Genomic DNA, 18838 nt, shown 5'->3' on the forward strand with positions numbered 1-18838 from the left:
TTGTGAATGATATACAATAAATGTTCTTATAACATGTCGAACTCAATTATCCTGACTATCCTGTCATAACACCCCCGATTTTGTACAAGTTTCGTGGATTGTATCTATCTCCCCTTTTAAAGATAGGTTTAACAGAAGTCGTTTTAAACACCTCAGGCAATTCTCCTGTTATGAAAGATAATGTGATCCAGGGCCACTAGTTTTTCAGGAATAACATATAGTTCTCAAAATCCCCATTCACAGGTGGCTGAACGATCGTTCAATTCAGTTCACCTTCACACACCTGAAGATGCTATCGTGATAGCGAAATACGTGGCTTGAAAACCCATTTTTTTGAAAATCATACAATCTGTTTTGAGTTTTATGGTGCAAATTATTGCAACATTATGAATAATGCTACTATCGAAGATATGCTTCATTCGACTAAGGCCCGGTACTTTCACCTTCGAATAAATTTTATTCACTGTCAATAAGTATCCGCCAAAGAATTTCCTATCTGAAGGATACCTTATTTCGGTGCTTTCAGATGAAATTATTTGACGAATAACAATTCTATGAAAACACGGTATACTGCTTTTCACTGATTAATGAAAAATAAGACACCGCATTGTAGAAATTGTCATAATTCCAACTAGAAAGCAAATATTTCGAGAAAATCACACAAAAAATAACCATACATCCAGAATCTAAGAAATTCAACCAATTATGACGTACCGACATTCGATCTATGACAAATAAACTCTTATTAATAAGTTTCAATGACAGATTTATTCGATGAATAGCACTATCTGAAACTGGAAAGACTGCATTTTTACTTATCCTAAGGCCCGGTACTTTCACCTTCGAATAAATTTTATTCACTGTCAATAAGTATCCGTAAAATAATTTCCTATCTGAAGGATACCTTATTTCGGTGCTTTTAGACGAAATTATTTGACGAATAACAATTCTATGAAAACACGGTATACTACTTTTCACTGATTAATGTAAAATAAGACACCGCATTGTAGAAATTGTCATAATACCAACTAGAAAGCAAATATTTCGAGAAAATCACACAAAAAATAACCATACATGCAGAATCTAAAAAATTCTACCAATAATGACGTACCGACGTTCGATCTATGACAAATAAACTCTTATTAATAAGTTTCAATGACAGATTTATTCGATGAATATATAGCACTATTGAATGTGAAAGGACAGCATTTTTACTTATCCTAAGAATAAGACTCATCTATCGAATAAATTTATTTATTCGCACATGAAAGTACCGGGCCTAAAAAGAAAATTGAACGGGTTTTCGCTGCGTTCGCCTCCTATTTTCCACGGTTAAACACCACATGTTTCTTGTTTTCGGTATAGTTTCTGCGTCATCATGATGAATGAACTGTGTGAATCCCGACTTTCATAGGAAATGGAACGAAGTTTTTACCGCTAGTAAAACTAACTGGGTTATGAGTTGGGAGCTCAACATATTAATTATATTTGGTGAATGACTTATGAGAAGCGCAGATTATTTATGGTTTTGAAGACTATTGAATATATTGCTCCACAAAAGTCAAGAAAGCTCAGAAATTTTGAGACTGTGTCCAAAGCTTTTCTCCAATGAGAAATCTAAATGTCTACCCAGTTATCTTACTCATAACTAACAATATTTCCTCAAAATTAATGATAATGACATTAGGAAATCGTGAGAATTGTCTAATTCCACTAAATTATTGAAGGTTTCAAATCGTATTATTCTTTTATTTAGGACACAGCTACTTCACTAAGATCTATTCCGTTTTCAGAGAATGCACAAATGAATGGAATATTTATGAAATTTCTCAAAGACCACCGGCTCATGTTCTCATAAACATAACCTGAAAGTTTTTACCAAGTGCGTTCGTCTTGATATGTATACTGCAATAGAATGAGGAATTTCTACTCTTGATCATTGTGTTGAAATTTTTGGATCACAACAACTTATTTTTCGTGCTCTTGAAATATTGTAACCTATGGGAAAAATTGGGAAAATTGATATGAATACGATGGAATGATTCCAGCGTTTTCAAATTCTGAAGCAAAATTCCTTTATTGTCCATTTTAATTATTTACATGTTCTGTATGCTAATTCATTGATTTTGACTTAGCATACTGAATTGACGAGTGCAATTGCATATAAGCATATTCATCCCATTTATCTTTCCTTTCGTACAAAAAGTGCAAAAGAAATTAATTATAGAGAAAGCATCATAAATGGCAAATTACAATACAAGAAATTCATTCCTTTAATAAATCATAACCAATTCTTTGTCGCGGAAAATGATGAAAAGGTAAAGGAAGGGGTAATGTATCAAAGGAAATCTATAAATTGGACTGAATGCTTGTATATTTCCATTTCACTAGAAGATCTAGCGAAAAAGTGAAATGTATGAATATCTTAAAAATAATATTATGCTTCTCAAATATGCTGGACTGTGGGTGACTGGAAAGTACTTTGAGAAAAAGTTATATAATGCTTACTCACTTATAGTTTCGATATTCTTCATATTCTTGGACACGTTCTTTTTGTTTCTGAATATCCGAACCATATCAGATAATCTTGAGAGATCATCATCTTATTTGACAATTTTGTGCATCAAAATGATGGGATTCACAAAACTCATTATGTTCATAAAAAATAGGGATATTGTTGATTCAATAATACATTTATTGAAATCAAGTATATTCAAACGGAAAACAGAAGAACAACAAAAAATTATTAAAAGTTCATTTCATTATCATAAGATTGCATTCAAAGGATTTTTATCACTGGGTATGTTTTCATGTATATTATACGTCACTCTTCCTTTGATTATGAAACAGAAAAAGCTGCTCCCTTTTGATTCTTGGTATCCTTTCGATTCGAAATTGACCCATTGGTACATTATAGCATATGCACATCAAGTATTGTCAACTATATACATCACGCTGTGTAATGTTGGGATAGATACATTTTCAGCAGGTTTAATGACGGTTGTAAGTAGTCAATGTGCTATTTTGGGAGACACAATAATAAATTTCGATGAAAATAGCCTTGATTTCGAAGAATTTTTTCGAGAAATTGCTGAACATCATGGCCAGATATTAATGTAAGTATTTCAAAAAATAATTTCTTGTAACACTATATAAAATTAGTTGATAATTAGTAAGATTCCTTCAACACCAAAAATAAGTTGCTATTAGATGCTTTGTTGAATATGTACCTAGTATTTGAATTTAACAGAATGAAATTTTTCAGGTTAGCTAAGAAATTAAATGTCTTATTCTCGTTCTACTCGTTTACACAAATGAGTTTGTGCGTGTTGTTGTTCTGTACTGCCCTGTTCCGTCTCTCTGTGGTGGGTAAATTAGTACCTAGAGACAAATTTTTTTTCTCAGAACTCACTCACACCGTGTTTATAATATTTGCAGATTGAACCACTGAGTCCCGAATTTCTAACAGTACTTGTATTCATTTCATCAATAGGAATTCAATTATTTCTGTATTGTTGGTTTGGTAATGAAGTGACGGTACAGGTGAGTAATTTCATTTCAGTATTTTGGCATCCCAGACGAATAATGAAGGTATTAGGTTTTTGAAGTGGATATACCCAATAATTAGCAACTTACTGAATATAGAATATTGTGTGCTTGCAATTTCTATACAGGGTGTATTTGAAGGTGAGGCTTTTTTTTCAACTGAAGGGAAAATTGGTTAAAATGAAGCGTTTTACCGAAAATCGCCTATACAAAACTTTCAAAATGGCCAAACTTGAAAAAAAAATTGAAAATGATTACTGAAATAGATCCTAATACGACCCTAGACCGTTTGTTAGCTGAATTATCGAAAGCAGTGGGAAAAAACTTATCTCCTGATTCGACCATGTGGTTTCGCTTAGGATATTGGCTCGTTCTATATTTACGTGTGTAATGAAAATAGAAATTTAGGATTGCCGAATTGTTCTCATATTTTTTAGTAACTTAGACGATTTTGTGAAATGGCTCATTTCGATACCAACTAACAAAAAAGATTCATTACACAAGTGTAAAAAATATAATAATACTTCAACTTCAAATTCTCACACATAATATTCGTCTAAATTATTCACGAATTTTTTTACTTTGGCCATCACAATCTTCTTGTTCGAATATTTCAACAATGGTCGTAAAAAAGGGATGAAATGAGGAAACATCATAGCACTTTTTCAACATAACTAACATAAGCACTTTTCTACATTTTTTTTCACCCTCAATTGCACGATACAACAATTATGATTCTCTCAAAAGTGATCTGATCCATCTAATCCGATGAACTTGGTACTGAACAATTCATTGTCCAGCCATATGTTGATGTTTTGTTTCGTTCTTGCGATGCCGGAGTTACCTTCCACGGTCCCGTATTTGAAATTCAATGAAATTTTGTCTCACTTCTAGGGGTTGTATCTCAGCCATCTTACATATTTTATATAGACAATTTTCGGTTAAATGACTCATTTTGATGAGTTCTATCTCCTGTCAAAAAAAAGTCTCACCTTTGAAAGCACCCTGTATTTGGTCATTCTTTCTCAATCTCACCCAAAATTATACGGAAAAATTATCAAAATATTTTCTAGAAATTCATATTCTTTTATCCAGAATGCCGAAAAACCTAAAATATTTGCTTTTTTTGGCACCTCTGGCTATACCAGAAGTATCATCTTCGTTTATTCAAATGGCTTGAACAATAAATACGTTATCATCTCATGGCTCCAATGATATTCCAAAGCTCTCCTGTGATATTCAAGGCTCATTCGAGAAGATACGAAATTTGGTCATAGTCATAGCTAATTGTTCTTGAACGATAGAAAGATGACATTTCAAAGAATTGTTTTGGAAACAACGGTTATTTATCTATTCATCAACAAAGATGAGTGCACACAGGCGAGCAAACGCTCATAACAGCATTCACTAAATATTTATAACAGTGTGTGTGACGAAATGAACATTTTATAGGAAATAGGATATATAATTTACAACTTGAACTACTAAAAAGTAAAAAAAATATACTGAAATATGCAATAAGTGACACAATGACAGTAAACATGAGTGGAATTTCACCTGGAAATGACTTTTAAAGCGATGTAAGCTCACATAATAGAACAAATCAAACCTGACCTGATAACGGTTGAATAGGTCCAACATTCTCGATAATGGTGAATACTTTGCGCCGTTGGTTTTCCTAATTAGTACGTTCAAAAAAAGAATTCTGAAGGTTGATATTCAGCAGGGGCGGATGGGCTACCTCGAACCGGCCCGGGAATTTTCTTCCAGACCGGCCCACTTCAAGAACGAAAAAAGTACTTTTGAGGTGGGGATTCAGTGGAGTAGCATCAGTTGCCATGAAAAAAAAATTTGATGAGCAGCCCCTAAAGATGGCACCTTAAAAGCAATTTTCAAATGTTTTTTTACAATTCAGAAAACTGTCAAAAAATTGAGCAGACATTTTGTGGGAGCGAGAAGGCGATGAAAAAATTGGGCCATGTTCCCATATAATTGCAAGGAATATTAAAAAACACCTCTAAAATCGTTTCGCCAGAATTTTTTTCCTTATTCATATAATACTTCCGAGAAATTAATTTTTGATTTCCTGCTTTAAGTGAAAGTTTTCACCTAGTTGGCGGATAGCATGCAGAGATTATAGGGAAACACCAAAAAATTTTTTTTTGCCTATATAGAACAACTACTCAATTTGATTTCTGTCCGCTTTATGGTTTCTAAGAAAAAAATTAAACATTTCTTTTCATATGCTTTCTTCAGGAAGCTGTATATAAACATGGGCTGCTCAAAAAAAAAATATTATATGAAAGACCCACTGTTTTTCGACTATAAATCGACCCTTAAATTAACTACTCCTTTACAATCTGCATTATGTTAGTTTTATATTTATTTCAATCCATTTTATTCAAAACAACTCTGAGTAAATAGAATAAACGGAAAATGTATCTATGTTGTCTATAGGTATGGTTGTAAAAATGAAAATTTTCAAATTTTCTCGCATTTGACATCAAGTATTTTTTGAACCATACACAACATGGATGCATAGTTTCCAAATTTCGATTTCAAATTTCCTTAGGGTAATTTTGAATGAAATTGATGGAATCTTAAATGAAAAAAAAAGGTTAGAAATAGTCTCTATGTACCATTAATTTCTAAGCCATATTTTTACCATAATACCTTTCCATGATTATGTTAGATAGTTTTTTCGATATCATATTTTTATATACCTTGAAATATCATCATATTGATTATTCACTTCAAGATTTTGCTAAACGAATAAGGTGCAATCCAGTGACCCACTTACGTAAGACACCCACATAAATTTTGAAGAAACACTCATACATATTATTCAAAACTTAAATAAAATCTATAAACTATTGATACTGCCACTAATTAAATGGCCATTAAGCTAAACACGCCTAATGTTGCAAGTTTTGTGATGTGGAAAACACAAAAATTTATAATAATGATAATTTTGACTGTAGAAACTAGAAAATTGAGTTGTAGGAGTTTTTTGTTGAGAAATGAGAATACTCATATATCTATAACTTATATAAGGAGCTAGATCTCAAAGAAGAGACCTATCCTATCAGAAAATATATATTTCCTCAATAACCTTAACCTTTTTTAGGAGATTTTCGTTTTACATAATTGAATTGCAATCTATGCATCTTCAAATAATAAGTTGGCCGACATAGATTTTGTATTTCCTATAGCGAGGAAGCTTCTTTCAAATAATATTAAATAAAGTAATAAAGTAAAGTTTGGTAGTGTGATATTGAAAACAGAGGTTTAATATCACATAACTAAACTTTACTTTCACACCCCGTGTCCCATGGACTGGCAACTTGAAACATTCGTATAAGGCAAGTTCAGCATAATAATCATACAATCACGTGTAGAGTTTTTTGCAGCTTCTGTATTTCATTACGTTTCAAGCCACCCTGCTTATGCCAGTTGTTCAGAATAATTTATTTTTATCAATATCATTTTCAAAACTTATTGAAACATATATTTATTGGTAGTTTTCCCAACATTCATTTTGAATTGGTTTTCAATATTTGTAAAAATAAAAATATCGACGTCAAATATGTTCCGCCGAAGACAAAAAAATGGTACGAACTGACCAGCCCTCTGGCCAAACAATCGACCGGCCCACCGGGAATCTTCCCGGTTTCCCGGTGGTCCCATCCGCCCCTGATATTCAGTGATTGAACGTATGTCTTTCCTTGAATTAGGTACTTCATCTTCCCAAAATGTAAATAATAATGACATTAAATGTATATCGTAATTTTGTATGGAAAGTGGAAAGCCACTTTTTAGGAAAAGTTGTCTGTAAATTTGAACTAACGTGCAAAAAGCATTTCTTTGATTGAGTCAGATCGCGATACTCGAGCGTGTCAGATTTTCATACAGATGATTAATCTTGGTGTTGCAGACGTGTTGACTTATTAATATGACACTACTCAGGAGGGGTTTTCTTAATCTGACAGTTTGAATATGATAACAAGGCATTTTTGTTGAATAGCTCCTCTTATGTACCTCTAAGCGTTTCTGTGTTCACTATGAAAGTTGTGGATAATAAAATTCCATACAACTTTTGTCTGAAACAATTTCACAGACCCTTAACCGTTTTTGAGTCAGAGGGCGATAAGAGCGAGGAGCTCAGCCACACATGCGAAAGGCCAAGCTCAATATAAAACCCAGTCTAATGTACATTCACTGCCATATATCTCAAAAATTGCTTCGGACAAAATTATTAGGAAATGTTATTCTCTACAACTTTTATAATGAATGCGAAAATAATCTGATGCCCAGGAAAGGAGATAATAGAAAAAAACTGATTGTTGTGGTCTTTATGGCCAATTTTTATTGTTTCGGCTTGCTGAAACTGTCCGATTATATTTTTTTCGTTATTCTTGAATCATGAGCTTCCAAATAAGAAAAAAAAGCCACCGCGCTCGAGAATGTACACGTGACGTTTTTTTTGCAAGTTTAGCACACATTTTCGTCACGCTTTAATTGCAGATTAAGAGAATAGGTATATACTTTTCAACAAGCAATTAACCACATATATCATAATCTGACACGCTCGAGTATGTACAGTGATCTTTTTTTTTACTATTCTGACAGGCTGTCCTAGACAGTTACCCCAATATACAGGTTTAATTTTTAGTAGGGGTACTGTACAGAATCCAAGGTAAATCCCGAATTTTCCTTTTGGGCTATCCACCTATAAGGGACATGAATCTTGAATGGACCAAAGTACTAGTATTATGTTTTTTGTGAAAGGGTTCTACCTATTTCAGTGAAATGAATAAATCATAGTAAGAATCTCAATATGTTTATTAATACTCTACTTATTGATATTGAATTGATTTGGTCAATACTGAAAAACAAACTTGAGAAATTGAATTACGCGATTTTCATCAGAATGAGTTTTTTCTAATTGAAGTAGTTGCTAGAGGTGTCCTTCTCATTGGTCCTAAGACTACCGACATATTCGAAACGTTATGGAAAATCGTAGAAAATGAAAAAGACATTGTTAATTTGATAATTTTTTTTTAATGATTCAGGTCTAGATATTTGAAAAATGGAAAAGTTTAAATGAGGCCTTAGAAAAAATCAAATATTGTGTTAAAACAAGATTATGAAAAAAAATCATGTTCGGTATCAGGACTAATAAGCCAATCCTGAAAAACATTCATTAGAGTAACTAAGGATTCTAAAGTTCTCGCAAATGACTATTTGACAAATCATTCAAATTTAATTAAACTTTAAAAAGGCATGATGATTTTCCCGTCATAACGTCCTACTATTGAAGATCCATCAAAGGAAATAAAATTCCATCGATGATCTATCCAAATTCCTTATCTTGAAAGTATTGTTTACGATTTTTGGAGAAACCAAACTAGCTTCCATTGAAAAAATCTCAGCTTAGAAAAACTCCTGCATCCTAAGTGTATTATCAAATCGAAAAACTCGAGGAAAAATTTCTCTCAATACTGCATTGTTTTCTTTTATTCCATGATTGCATCAGTAGGGGAGAGTTCCTTTGAATTGGACAGCCCATGAACCGGACTCTACAGTTTTCTACTACACTCGATAGTAATTTAGCATCCTTTACGTAAATCCCATTTTCGCAACAAGGCGCGAGCCACAGGGTCAGCCATTTTCCAAGAGATCTCGATCGATGTTGCGAAAATGGGATTTACTAAATTACTATCTAGTGTAGTAGAACACTGTAGCGTCCGGTTCATGGGCTGTCCAATTCAAAGGAATTCTCCCCTACCATATTGACAATATTGTAGTATCTAATACCCAAATGAAATCGGAAATATGCACTCAGTTGAACAGAACAGTTTTTTATTAGAACCACAACAATAGAATAGAATAGGATATGATCTTATAAGACCAAATCTTCAATGGTATGATCTGAAACATGAAAAACTTTTTGCAGAGCTCGAAGCTACATTTAGCGGCTTTCCATTGCAGTTGGGTGGGGTCGCCCATCAGTTTTCAGAAAAAACTGATTATCTTCATGCGAAGAACTGCTGATCCTATCAAAATGCGTGCACTTCATTTCTTTCCAATGTCAATTATAACATTTTCTACGGTAAGTTGGTATTTTTTTCCTAATGAGCAATTTACTATGATATCACTTGGTATTTCAGATAATGAGAAATTCTTGGTCATATTTTGCCGTTCTACAACAAGTTCACAAAAGAATGTGAATCAATCAAGATTCTTTGTTTTATTTATAACCAGCTGGGTTTAGCCACAATTTTAATCAATTATTGTAGTCGATTCTTAGAAATTAAAACGGATGTGCTGAGGGGGAACTTTCCAGCAAAACTGAGGGGAAGTTTTTTTTTCAAATCACCTTTATCTGTCAAGTTCAGAGACGAAATCATGTACGGAAACTCCTTTTTTCCTTATATACCCATTGTGCAGGGTGGGCAAAATTGGTGATACCCGAACTACAACTTTTTAACCCAACGAGAAAGAGGAAAATGAATATGCCTTTCATGTCGTCTTTTTTCGAGAAACTTATAATGGCATCAACTGATGCATTCCTCTTTTATTGATTTGTTTTTGAGCTATAGTCCAAAATTTAAATTTGGGCGATTTCAACTTTGGTCATTATCTCCGTTTCTGTTTGTGCTAGAATGTTGAATCGAAAACATTATACAGGCACTCTTTTGATAGCAATACAGTGGCGTACGACGGTTCGTGATTTTGAAAAAATGTCATGACGATGGCCTAATTAACAAACCACGTAACTCACATTTGTCAGTTTTCATAGGAGACACAAAAAAACTGATTATTTCTTTTATAATTGATAAAGAATTTCTATAATAATTCCTTTTTCCACATACATTAAAATATACTTTATTGAATAATATATAATAATATAATATTAACAAAACTCAATAAATATCAGAAATGCGATTTAGTTGCAGTTACGAGGTTTGTTAATTAGGCCATCGATGAGTGAAATTTCCGAAAAGGAACAATCTTGAATAGGTATAATACCTATTTCTCTCTTGTAATCGAGATAGAAATTTTAGCTGCTCAAATTTGATCTCGAGTGAAAGAAAAACTTACTTGCTAAATTTTTCCGGCTTTCATATTTTATCGCTGTGAAACGAACGTCGTATAGGAAACTTTCTCACTAGAAATGGCATGAGTGGAATAGTCAGTTATGAACAATTTGACTTTGAAATTTTCATAATACATACAACGTGTCCCAAAATTCAACGATAAGCCGGCCCCGTAGGGTGAACATGGTCATGACTACTTCAGGAAAAATGGGAAAAAAGGTACAACTCAATTTTTTATTTAATTACAGAATAACTTATGAAATTCTTCGAAAATTAACCCTCTTCATAATATACTAAGCTATGACCACAATTTTTCAAAAATTTTTGTTATTTTTTTATATCGGCAACTAAAGTAATACTGCTGCCCTCCACAATTCCTAAAACTCCCAGAATACTAGAATACTCATAGTTTTCACACAAAAAATAATCAAAAGATGTTTTTCCCCTAAAATTTCGTTGAGCCCAATTTTCCTCATTGTTTTGTGAAAAAAGTATGGACATTATTGCCGCAAGTTTTTTTAAAAATTTACACAACTAACCAAGATTCTAAAATAGTATAATAATCCAATAAAACATGTCGCAAAAAAAAATAGGTGTACCATTTCTTAAAAAGACTAAATTACTTAATTGTTCTCGTTCATAGTGACAATTTTTATTATGTGCCGAAAAGATTGTGTATAGTCATTTCTTGGAATTTCAATGGGACACGTGTGTAATCGATAATATTTAGAAATTAAAGAGAGAAAGATAGCGACTAGCGAGAGATACAACCTTAAGAAGTTCTTCGTTTAATGAGAATAGCGATGATAGAGAAGTTCCTATTCTCGGAAAAGTCAGTATCTACCAATGGGTATTATTGTTCTGTGGTCAGTTCGTTTTGCTCCTTCGTTTTCCGTAATGGTTTATTGGACTGGAATTATGTGATCTGCAAACTAAACTGACCTGGCATTACTTTGGCTTGTGATTGTGTTTTGTGGATTGGACCTTCGGCATATTCTAGACTTTTTCTACCGGGGTTGCCTCAAGGACAGGATCTATGCGACACCCATCATGACACTGGAAGGCAAAAAATCAGTCAGGCTGCGGCTCATATCAGTGGAAGAAGATTTGCACGAAGCATTAAAAGGTCATTTTTAAGGCGATGTCGTGAGTGTATTGATACTGGTGGCAAGCAATTTATAGCTATTATTACAACTAGGGAAATATATTCATATTTCCCGTGGTGTAATCAATAGTTTTTTTCTGATTGAAATAATCTGTTATGGGGAAATCATTGTTAGATTCTTGTTATTCTTGATGTATGATTAATTCATTCGATCCCCAGTCGCAGAAATATTCACCAAACACGTTATGGCCGAAACTATCGATGTTAAGATCAATGCTACATTTGAAGGAAAAAACTGATGTCAAATTATTCGATGAAGTCGAAGTATTTGTTAAGAACAAAAATAAAGGATACGTTCCTAAAAAATCAGCAGTGTTGTCCCGGGATCAGCTCAAGACATTCTTGAGTGAAGCTCCTAATGACGTTTTTTTGATGTATAAGGTAAAAGTTTCATTTTGATTTCCTCTGTTGATTTTTACATTCACAATTTTGAAGGTTGTTTTAATAATGGAAATCTTTGGCGCCTGCAGAACACAAGAGCTGGTGAATATGCTATCTTCAGATATCGAAGATCGTGGGTCGGTAATCATAATTAAAGTCTCAAAAACTAAGAATGATATAAACAGAATATTCACTATAATTGATGAAGAAGATCTGGGTGCAGCTCGTTTGGTGCGTGAGTATTCGGCGTTGCGTCCGCAAGGCGTTCTTAGGTTCTTCGTAGCTTATAGAGATAAGAAGTGTACTCTTCAGCCTGTCGGCAAAAATACCTTCGGAAAAATTCCGAGTAAGGTTGCTGAATGGTTGGGATTAGATAATCCGAAAATTTATACAGGCCATTGTGGAAGACGAACATCCGCGACTTTGGTTGCCGATGCGGGAGCCTCAATGACAACACTCAAGAGACATGGTGGTTGGAAAAGTTCGTCTGTTGCAGAAGGCTATCTGGCTGACAGTATGCTGCACAAAAATAAGGTAGCGGAGATGATAGCAGGTGTGGAGGGAGAGCCATCTGCAGCATCACAGTCTTTGAAGACCGTTTTGGGAGAATCGTCCGAGACTGCTGCTGCACGGAATGTTCTCAAGAAAACTGTAGTCTCGTCGACGAATAATTATGAACAAGATATTTCTTCTTCCTTTGTATCTGGTGGACAAACTTTCAGTGGAAATTTCAACAATTGCAGTTTCCATTTTGTTACTAAATAAAGAAATAAAATATGATTTGACGTTTTGAAAGAAATATGATATGACGTTTCATATTTCCCTAGGGAAATATGAACTGACATTTCATATTTCCCTAGGGAAATATGAGTGTGTTATGACACATGGTAACTAAGGCGATATATCTCAATATGGGTTCGATCAGAAAAAAAAACACTTATTATAAGGTCTATTATCGAATAAATAAATAAATAAATAAATACCGTTTTTTAATTAATTCAACAACAAAAACCCATTTTTGGCACATAGTTGATTACTACCAACAAGAGCAATTAAGAAATTTCATTATTGTTTCTAATAATATGGATCTTTTTGCGTCTAGTGTTCTTGAAGTATTGTACCATTTTAAAAGCTTGGTTAGTTATGTAAATTTTTAAAAAACTTGCAGCCATAGTGTCCATACTTTTTTTCACAAAACAATGAAGGAAAATGGGCTGAAAGTAAAAATCCTTCAAAATTTTATGGGAAAACCATATTTTGATTATTTTTTGTGTAAAAACTATAAGTATTCTGAGAGTTTCAGGAGTTGTGGTGGGCAGCAGTACTACTTAAGTTGCCGATACAAAAAAATAATATAAATTTTTGAAAAATTGTGACCGTGGTAACTCAAAATATTATGAAGGTTGTTAATTTCCTGAGAATTTCATAAGTCATTTTATAATTGAATGAAAAATTGAGCTGGATTATTTTTCTTATTTTTCCTGAAGTAGTTATGACCATGTCCACCCTACGGCGCCGGCTTATAGTTGAATTTTGCGACACGTTGTATATAGGTCAACGAAGGCGTAGAAGTTCCACATAATTTAATGTAAAGAGTAATTGAGATTCTTATGAAGAAAAAAATTGTGAAAATGAGTGGTCACACTTTTTTAAATATTTCTGGTAGGGAAGAAAAACCCTTGACAATTTCAAATTTATTATGTGGTATTATAAATACTGGTTTCTGGACTGAAAATCTACACAGTGTTTATAAGAAAATCATAAGTTGGACAAAACAAAACTTCAGATTTCCGAATTACAACCTAAATTTATGTTAAAAACCCTATACCTACCTAAATTCTAAACTTTCAAGTAAAGCTTGAAATGGGAGAGAATAGCAATTTCGGACTGTTTTATAGATCTAAGACTTCTGAAACAACAGAAAAAACCCATATAATTTGATATGTTGTTCAATATATTTGACATTTCTGGAATGGTAGTTACCTAATAAACTATTTGATCATGGAAAATCCGTGAACAATATAAATTTTCGATCACTTCCAGAAATGAAACTAGAAAATCCAGTCCAATCCTGAACTTTTTGTTTGAATACTCAAAGCAAATATATCGCGTATATGCAAGATTTTCATATCCCTTCTTACCTCTTGAATTCTGAGAACAGCTCACCTGAATATAAAAAATATGAGGGCGAGGCTTTCAACACTCGTGCCATCAGTTGGGTCCAGCCTCTTCGATTTTATTGCTTCTTCGAGTGTTTACCATCATCACCTCGAGGTGTGAAGAGGTTGATGGAGAGGTGGATTTATTCGTCTCACTTATTTCAGGTCTAAGATATCCGATAATAAGAACACGCGTATTGTGCTTTACTCAAAGCTTGAGAAAATCTACTTTCGAACCATAACGCCTGATAACGTTAAAAAATTCACATAAATTAAGATGTAAAAATAATTACTGGACCCAAAAATCACAAAGTATGAATCTATACCATATACGATCTATATATAATTATATGTGATAGTTGGCGGAAGACCATTTCTTATAAAAAGAATTTGGTTGCTGAAAATATTTGGTCTACCAATATTGAATATTTCACATCTTCTGATTAACATTGAGCGTATACCGAAAAAAGACACGTACTAATAGATATTCGAATTTTTATTTCTATCACCAAGCAAGTATCAAAAAGAAGTATAATTAAAACACTTTATGATAAAGCTAAATTGATGTCATCTACGCCCGAAATTAGAAATAATTAAATTGACTTTTTCTCAAGGATAATCAAAACCCTACAAATTTCATTGAAAAAACAATATTAAATTTAGAAAGAAAAATGTCTAACCAAAATCATAATAATGATCAGGAACAACCAACAAACCGTCAAGAACAACTAAATTTATTGAACGTAATTCCTTATGTTAATGGCCTTTCAGAAAAAATAAGAAGAATCTGTTTCAATATAAGAACTGTATTTAAAAAAAGAAATGACTTAAGATCTATTCTAACAAAAACTAAACCTTTGAATGAAAAACAAAAATAAAAAAATTCTATTTACAACTTTCTCTGTATTTATGGTAAAACGTATTGAGGTGAAACGTCTAGATTTAGAGAAATAAGAAAACGCGAACATAAAAATAATTTTGATGCATTTCTAAAGACCATATTTTAATTTGATTACTATTGAGAGGGTCCTTATTGGTCTGGGTTAAAGAGACTTAATTTAACAAAATGCCGACGTTTCGATTTATTTAACATCGTCTTCGGGGTTATGGTCAGTTGGTCTCCATTGTCATCTTCAGTAATAAATAATCGAAGGATGCTATGATCACAGACATACTACGGAATGTAACTCGAAATAACATAAAAATAATATTAAGAATTGAGAAATTAATAGACCACCGGTCGCAGATCATGTTTGTTCTAATACAGGAGACCACATGATGGATTGGAATAATAAACGTGTATTTTGTTGAATCAAAATAATTATTTGGCCAATTGTTCTGTAGGAGTAGATCATATTTGGATTAATTTACTAAAGAGGGAACTGTCATCCGGTGATTTCAAAATTAAATGAAACAACGTTTCTATGCAGTCTCTGTTTCTATATATTTTAGTTTAGTTTAGTTTAGTTTAGTATATTGACCAAAATTCCTCCAAAAATACAATAAATGAAGGACCCAAAGGAGGCATAAATGCCTGTACATGGGTGGTCCCAAGAAAAAAGAAAAGAAAACACAATTATTCTCCATTTAAGAAAAATCACTTGACCCCCCAACTATCTCAAAACTAAACACATCTTTACAACAACAAAAGATAAACTATGACATTTAAAATAATCAACAACAAAAAATACAATTTTTTAGAGAATTCATGTTACTATCATAGTTTTTATCGCTTCCCTTAAATTCTTCTTTAGGTTGTCACCAACACCAACCATCGACTTCAAATTGTTGGGAAGTTTATTATAGTAAACTTTGGCGTAATAAGAGGAGCTTATTTGACCTATCTTCAGTTTTGTATAGGCAGTTCAACACTTCTATGCCTGGTATTAGTAGGGCAGTTGTTAAATTCATTCCTGAGCTAGCTATAGAGTCTGGTAATAGACTTCATGACGAACACTTGTCTTATCCCAAGTGGTCTATCAGGATCACTTTCATTAACTCCAATAATCTTTAAAATCCGTTTCTGGAGCCGGATCAAGGGTTTAAGTGAACTATCATACAGACCACCCCAGCCAACTATCCCATACACCGCAACACTATGAAAAAGGCCATAGTAAATTTGCAGTACCTGCCTTCTTGAAAGTACCTTCTCAAGCCTAAAAAACACATACATATATCAGGTATTTAGCTCTACTGACTATTTTGTTAACGTGCAAGTTTCATCTTACATTAGCATCATACACTACACCAAGGTATTTATAACTATCAACTTTTGTTAGCAGCTGGTCATTAATGTTTACTGGGATATTTACACTTGGCAGGGTGTCCTTATAATTAGAGAATGGCATGAAAACTGATTTTTCGATGTTTAAAACAAGTTTGTTGACAAAAAGCCAAGAGTATACAGTATTGAGCATCCCAGTAACTGAATGAGCAAGTGTAGTCCAGTCATCACCTGACGTTGGTAGAATTGTATCATCCGCATACGCTATCAGATTATCAAAAAGGCAGAGCAGGTCATTTATAAAAAGGATGAAGAGAGAGGCCCCAAGATAGAACCTTGCGGTACCCCCACATTAGTGACAACTGGTAAACTCCTAACATTATTAACTTTGACACACTGTGTACGATTACAGAGGTATGTGCTAATGAGTGAGAGACAAGTACTTCTTATTCCCATGTTGAATAATTTAGACAGAAGAATTTCATGATTCACAGTGTCAAAAGCCCTCGAAAAGTCTAGGAAAGCAACCATTGTAGGCCGACTTTTATCTAGATTGTCATATATAAACTTACTCAAAAGAGCAATCGCATCATCAGTACTCCTCCCCTTCAAAAATCCAAATTGTCTAGCGCTTATCAACTTGAATTTAACAGCCAATTTAAATATTCTCTTAAATAGGAGTTTCTCAAAAATTTTGGCCAGATTAGAAATCAATGCCATTCAATGCTATAGGTCTATAATTGTTTAGTAGAGTTCTGGATCCGCTTTTGAATACAGGACATATTTCAGCAGATTTGAATTGCCTTGGGCATATGCCTTCAGAAAATATTTTGTTAATAATGCAAACTAACACCGGCGAGATATATGGTGCAGCCAACTTCAGAATGTATGCTTGAATAACATCACACTCCCCTGCTTTGTTTTTAACGTGACTTATAGTTTGGCAAACTTCATTTTCATCCGTAGGTGTCAGAAAAAGAGATTCCTGCGTGAAAGGTATATTTGGAATTAATTGAAGATTTCGAGGTGCCCTTAAGTTAGCTAGCAAACTATCTGGTGCAGAGCTGAAAAAGGAGTTGAAAACGTTAGCTTTACTATAGTCATCACGATACTCCTGGTCTCTTTCTCCTATAACACCTATAGATCTGTTTTTTACTTTCTGATTTAACTTGGAGTTGACATAATGCCACATCTTTTTTGAATCTGAGTTTTGAATAATCCTTTGTTCGTACCTGTATTTGGCAGTCCGAAGCAAACTCTTCAATAACCTTTCATAACTCGTGAATTGATTCTTCTTTTCAGTATTTCCCATGTCCATCTTCCATGCTTCAAACAATTCGTTTTTAGTATTTATAGAATTCAATAGAGCTTGAGTAACCCAGTTTTTCCTTGGCGTTTGTGATTTAGATTTGGTTCTTAGAGATCTGCCTTTAATATGTTGAATCTTTTTAATCAATAAGTCTAGGGCTTCTTCAGAATCTTGCACACTATACAGTTCCGACCAGTTCTCAGATTCACACAATTTAATAAAACAGCTCCTATTTATCAACTCCTTGCGTACACGCATACTTGCGACGTCATAGCCATGCAATGTGAAAATAGTCGGATAGTGATTATGTATTGACATTATATTATTAATGTCAAATAAAAGCTACAATTCAGAAGGTTTTCGGAAATTGATCTTCGTCTGATGAAGGAGTCTGATAAACTATATAAATACTATATAAAATTGATTCAATCACTTCGGGATCTAATATATTGCTCAGTGACGAATATCCGGATGAAAAGTAAATCAGTAAGAAAGGTAAATCAGTAAGAAAAGTGAATCAGTACGAAAGGTACTCACGAAAAGTACACGCCTTCAAAAATAGTCAACTTTTCGTCCGGAAATTGGTACATAAAATGTCATTTTTTGTTCAGGTCGACTAAAAATTCCGTTTCGATCATATTTGACAGACTATCAAGTGAGGGGCCTATCATCAGGAAATATGAATTGATGTAGTCGATAGTGAAAATAGTTCACCTGGTAGGAAAAGCCTAAAATTCAATGTGGCTTTTCCTGAGAGGTAAACATACTATTTTTCCGCAAATCCTTTAGAATTCGACGGATATTAATTGATTACGAAAAAACCGCGAATTATTTCATTCATAAATAAATAATGCTTTGAAATTCGTAATAAAATTGGTTGCGTTACTAAGGAAACGTATTAATGTTGAATTGTCAAACTTGACACATACTTATAAATTTAATTGCTAGTGTTTT

At 33.3% G+C, this 18838-nt stretch overlaps 1 protein-coding gene across 1 annotated transcript; it reads left to right on the plus strand.

Annotated features, from left to right (window-relative positions):
• Window positions 1-3022: 3022 nt before the first annotated feature.
• LOC123317001 (odorant receptor 4-like) lies at window positions 3023-9825 on the plus strand. Its single transcript, XM_044903338.1, has 5 exons — window positions 3023-3116; window positions 3266-3365; window positions 3439-3543; window positions 9503-9658; window positions 9717-9825. Coding segments are annotated over exons 1-5 (423 nt in total). The 5' UTR covers window positions 3023-3114; the 3' UTR covers window positions 9777-9825.
• The last annotated feature ends 9013 nt before the right edge of the window (window positions 9826-18838 follow it).

The sequence above is a fragment of the Coccinella septempunctata genome, chromosome 1 (genome assembly GCF_907165205.1).
Source record: "Coccinella septempunctata chromosome 1, icCocSept1.1, whole genome shotgun sequence".
Lineage (NCBI taxonomy): Eukaryota > Metazoa > Arthropoda > Insecta > Coleoptera > Coccinellidae > Coccinella > Coccinella septempunctata.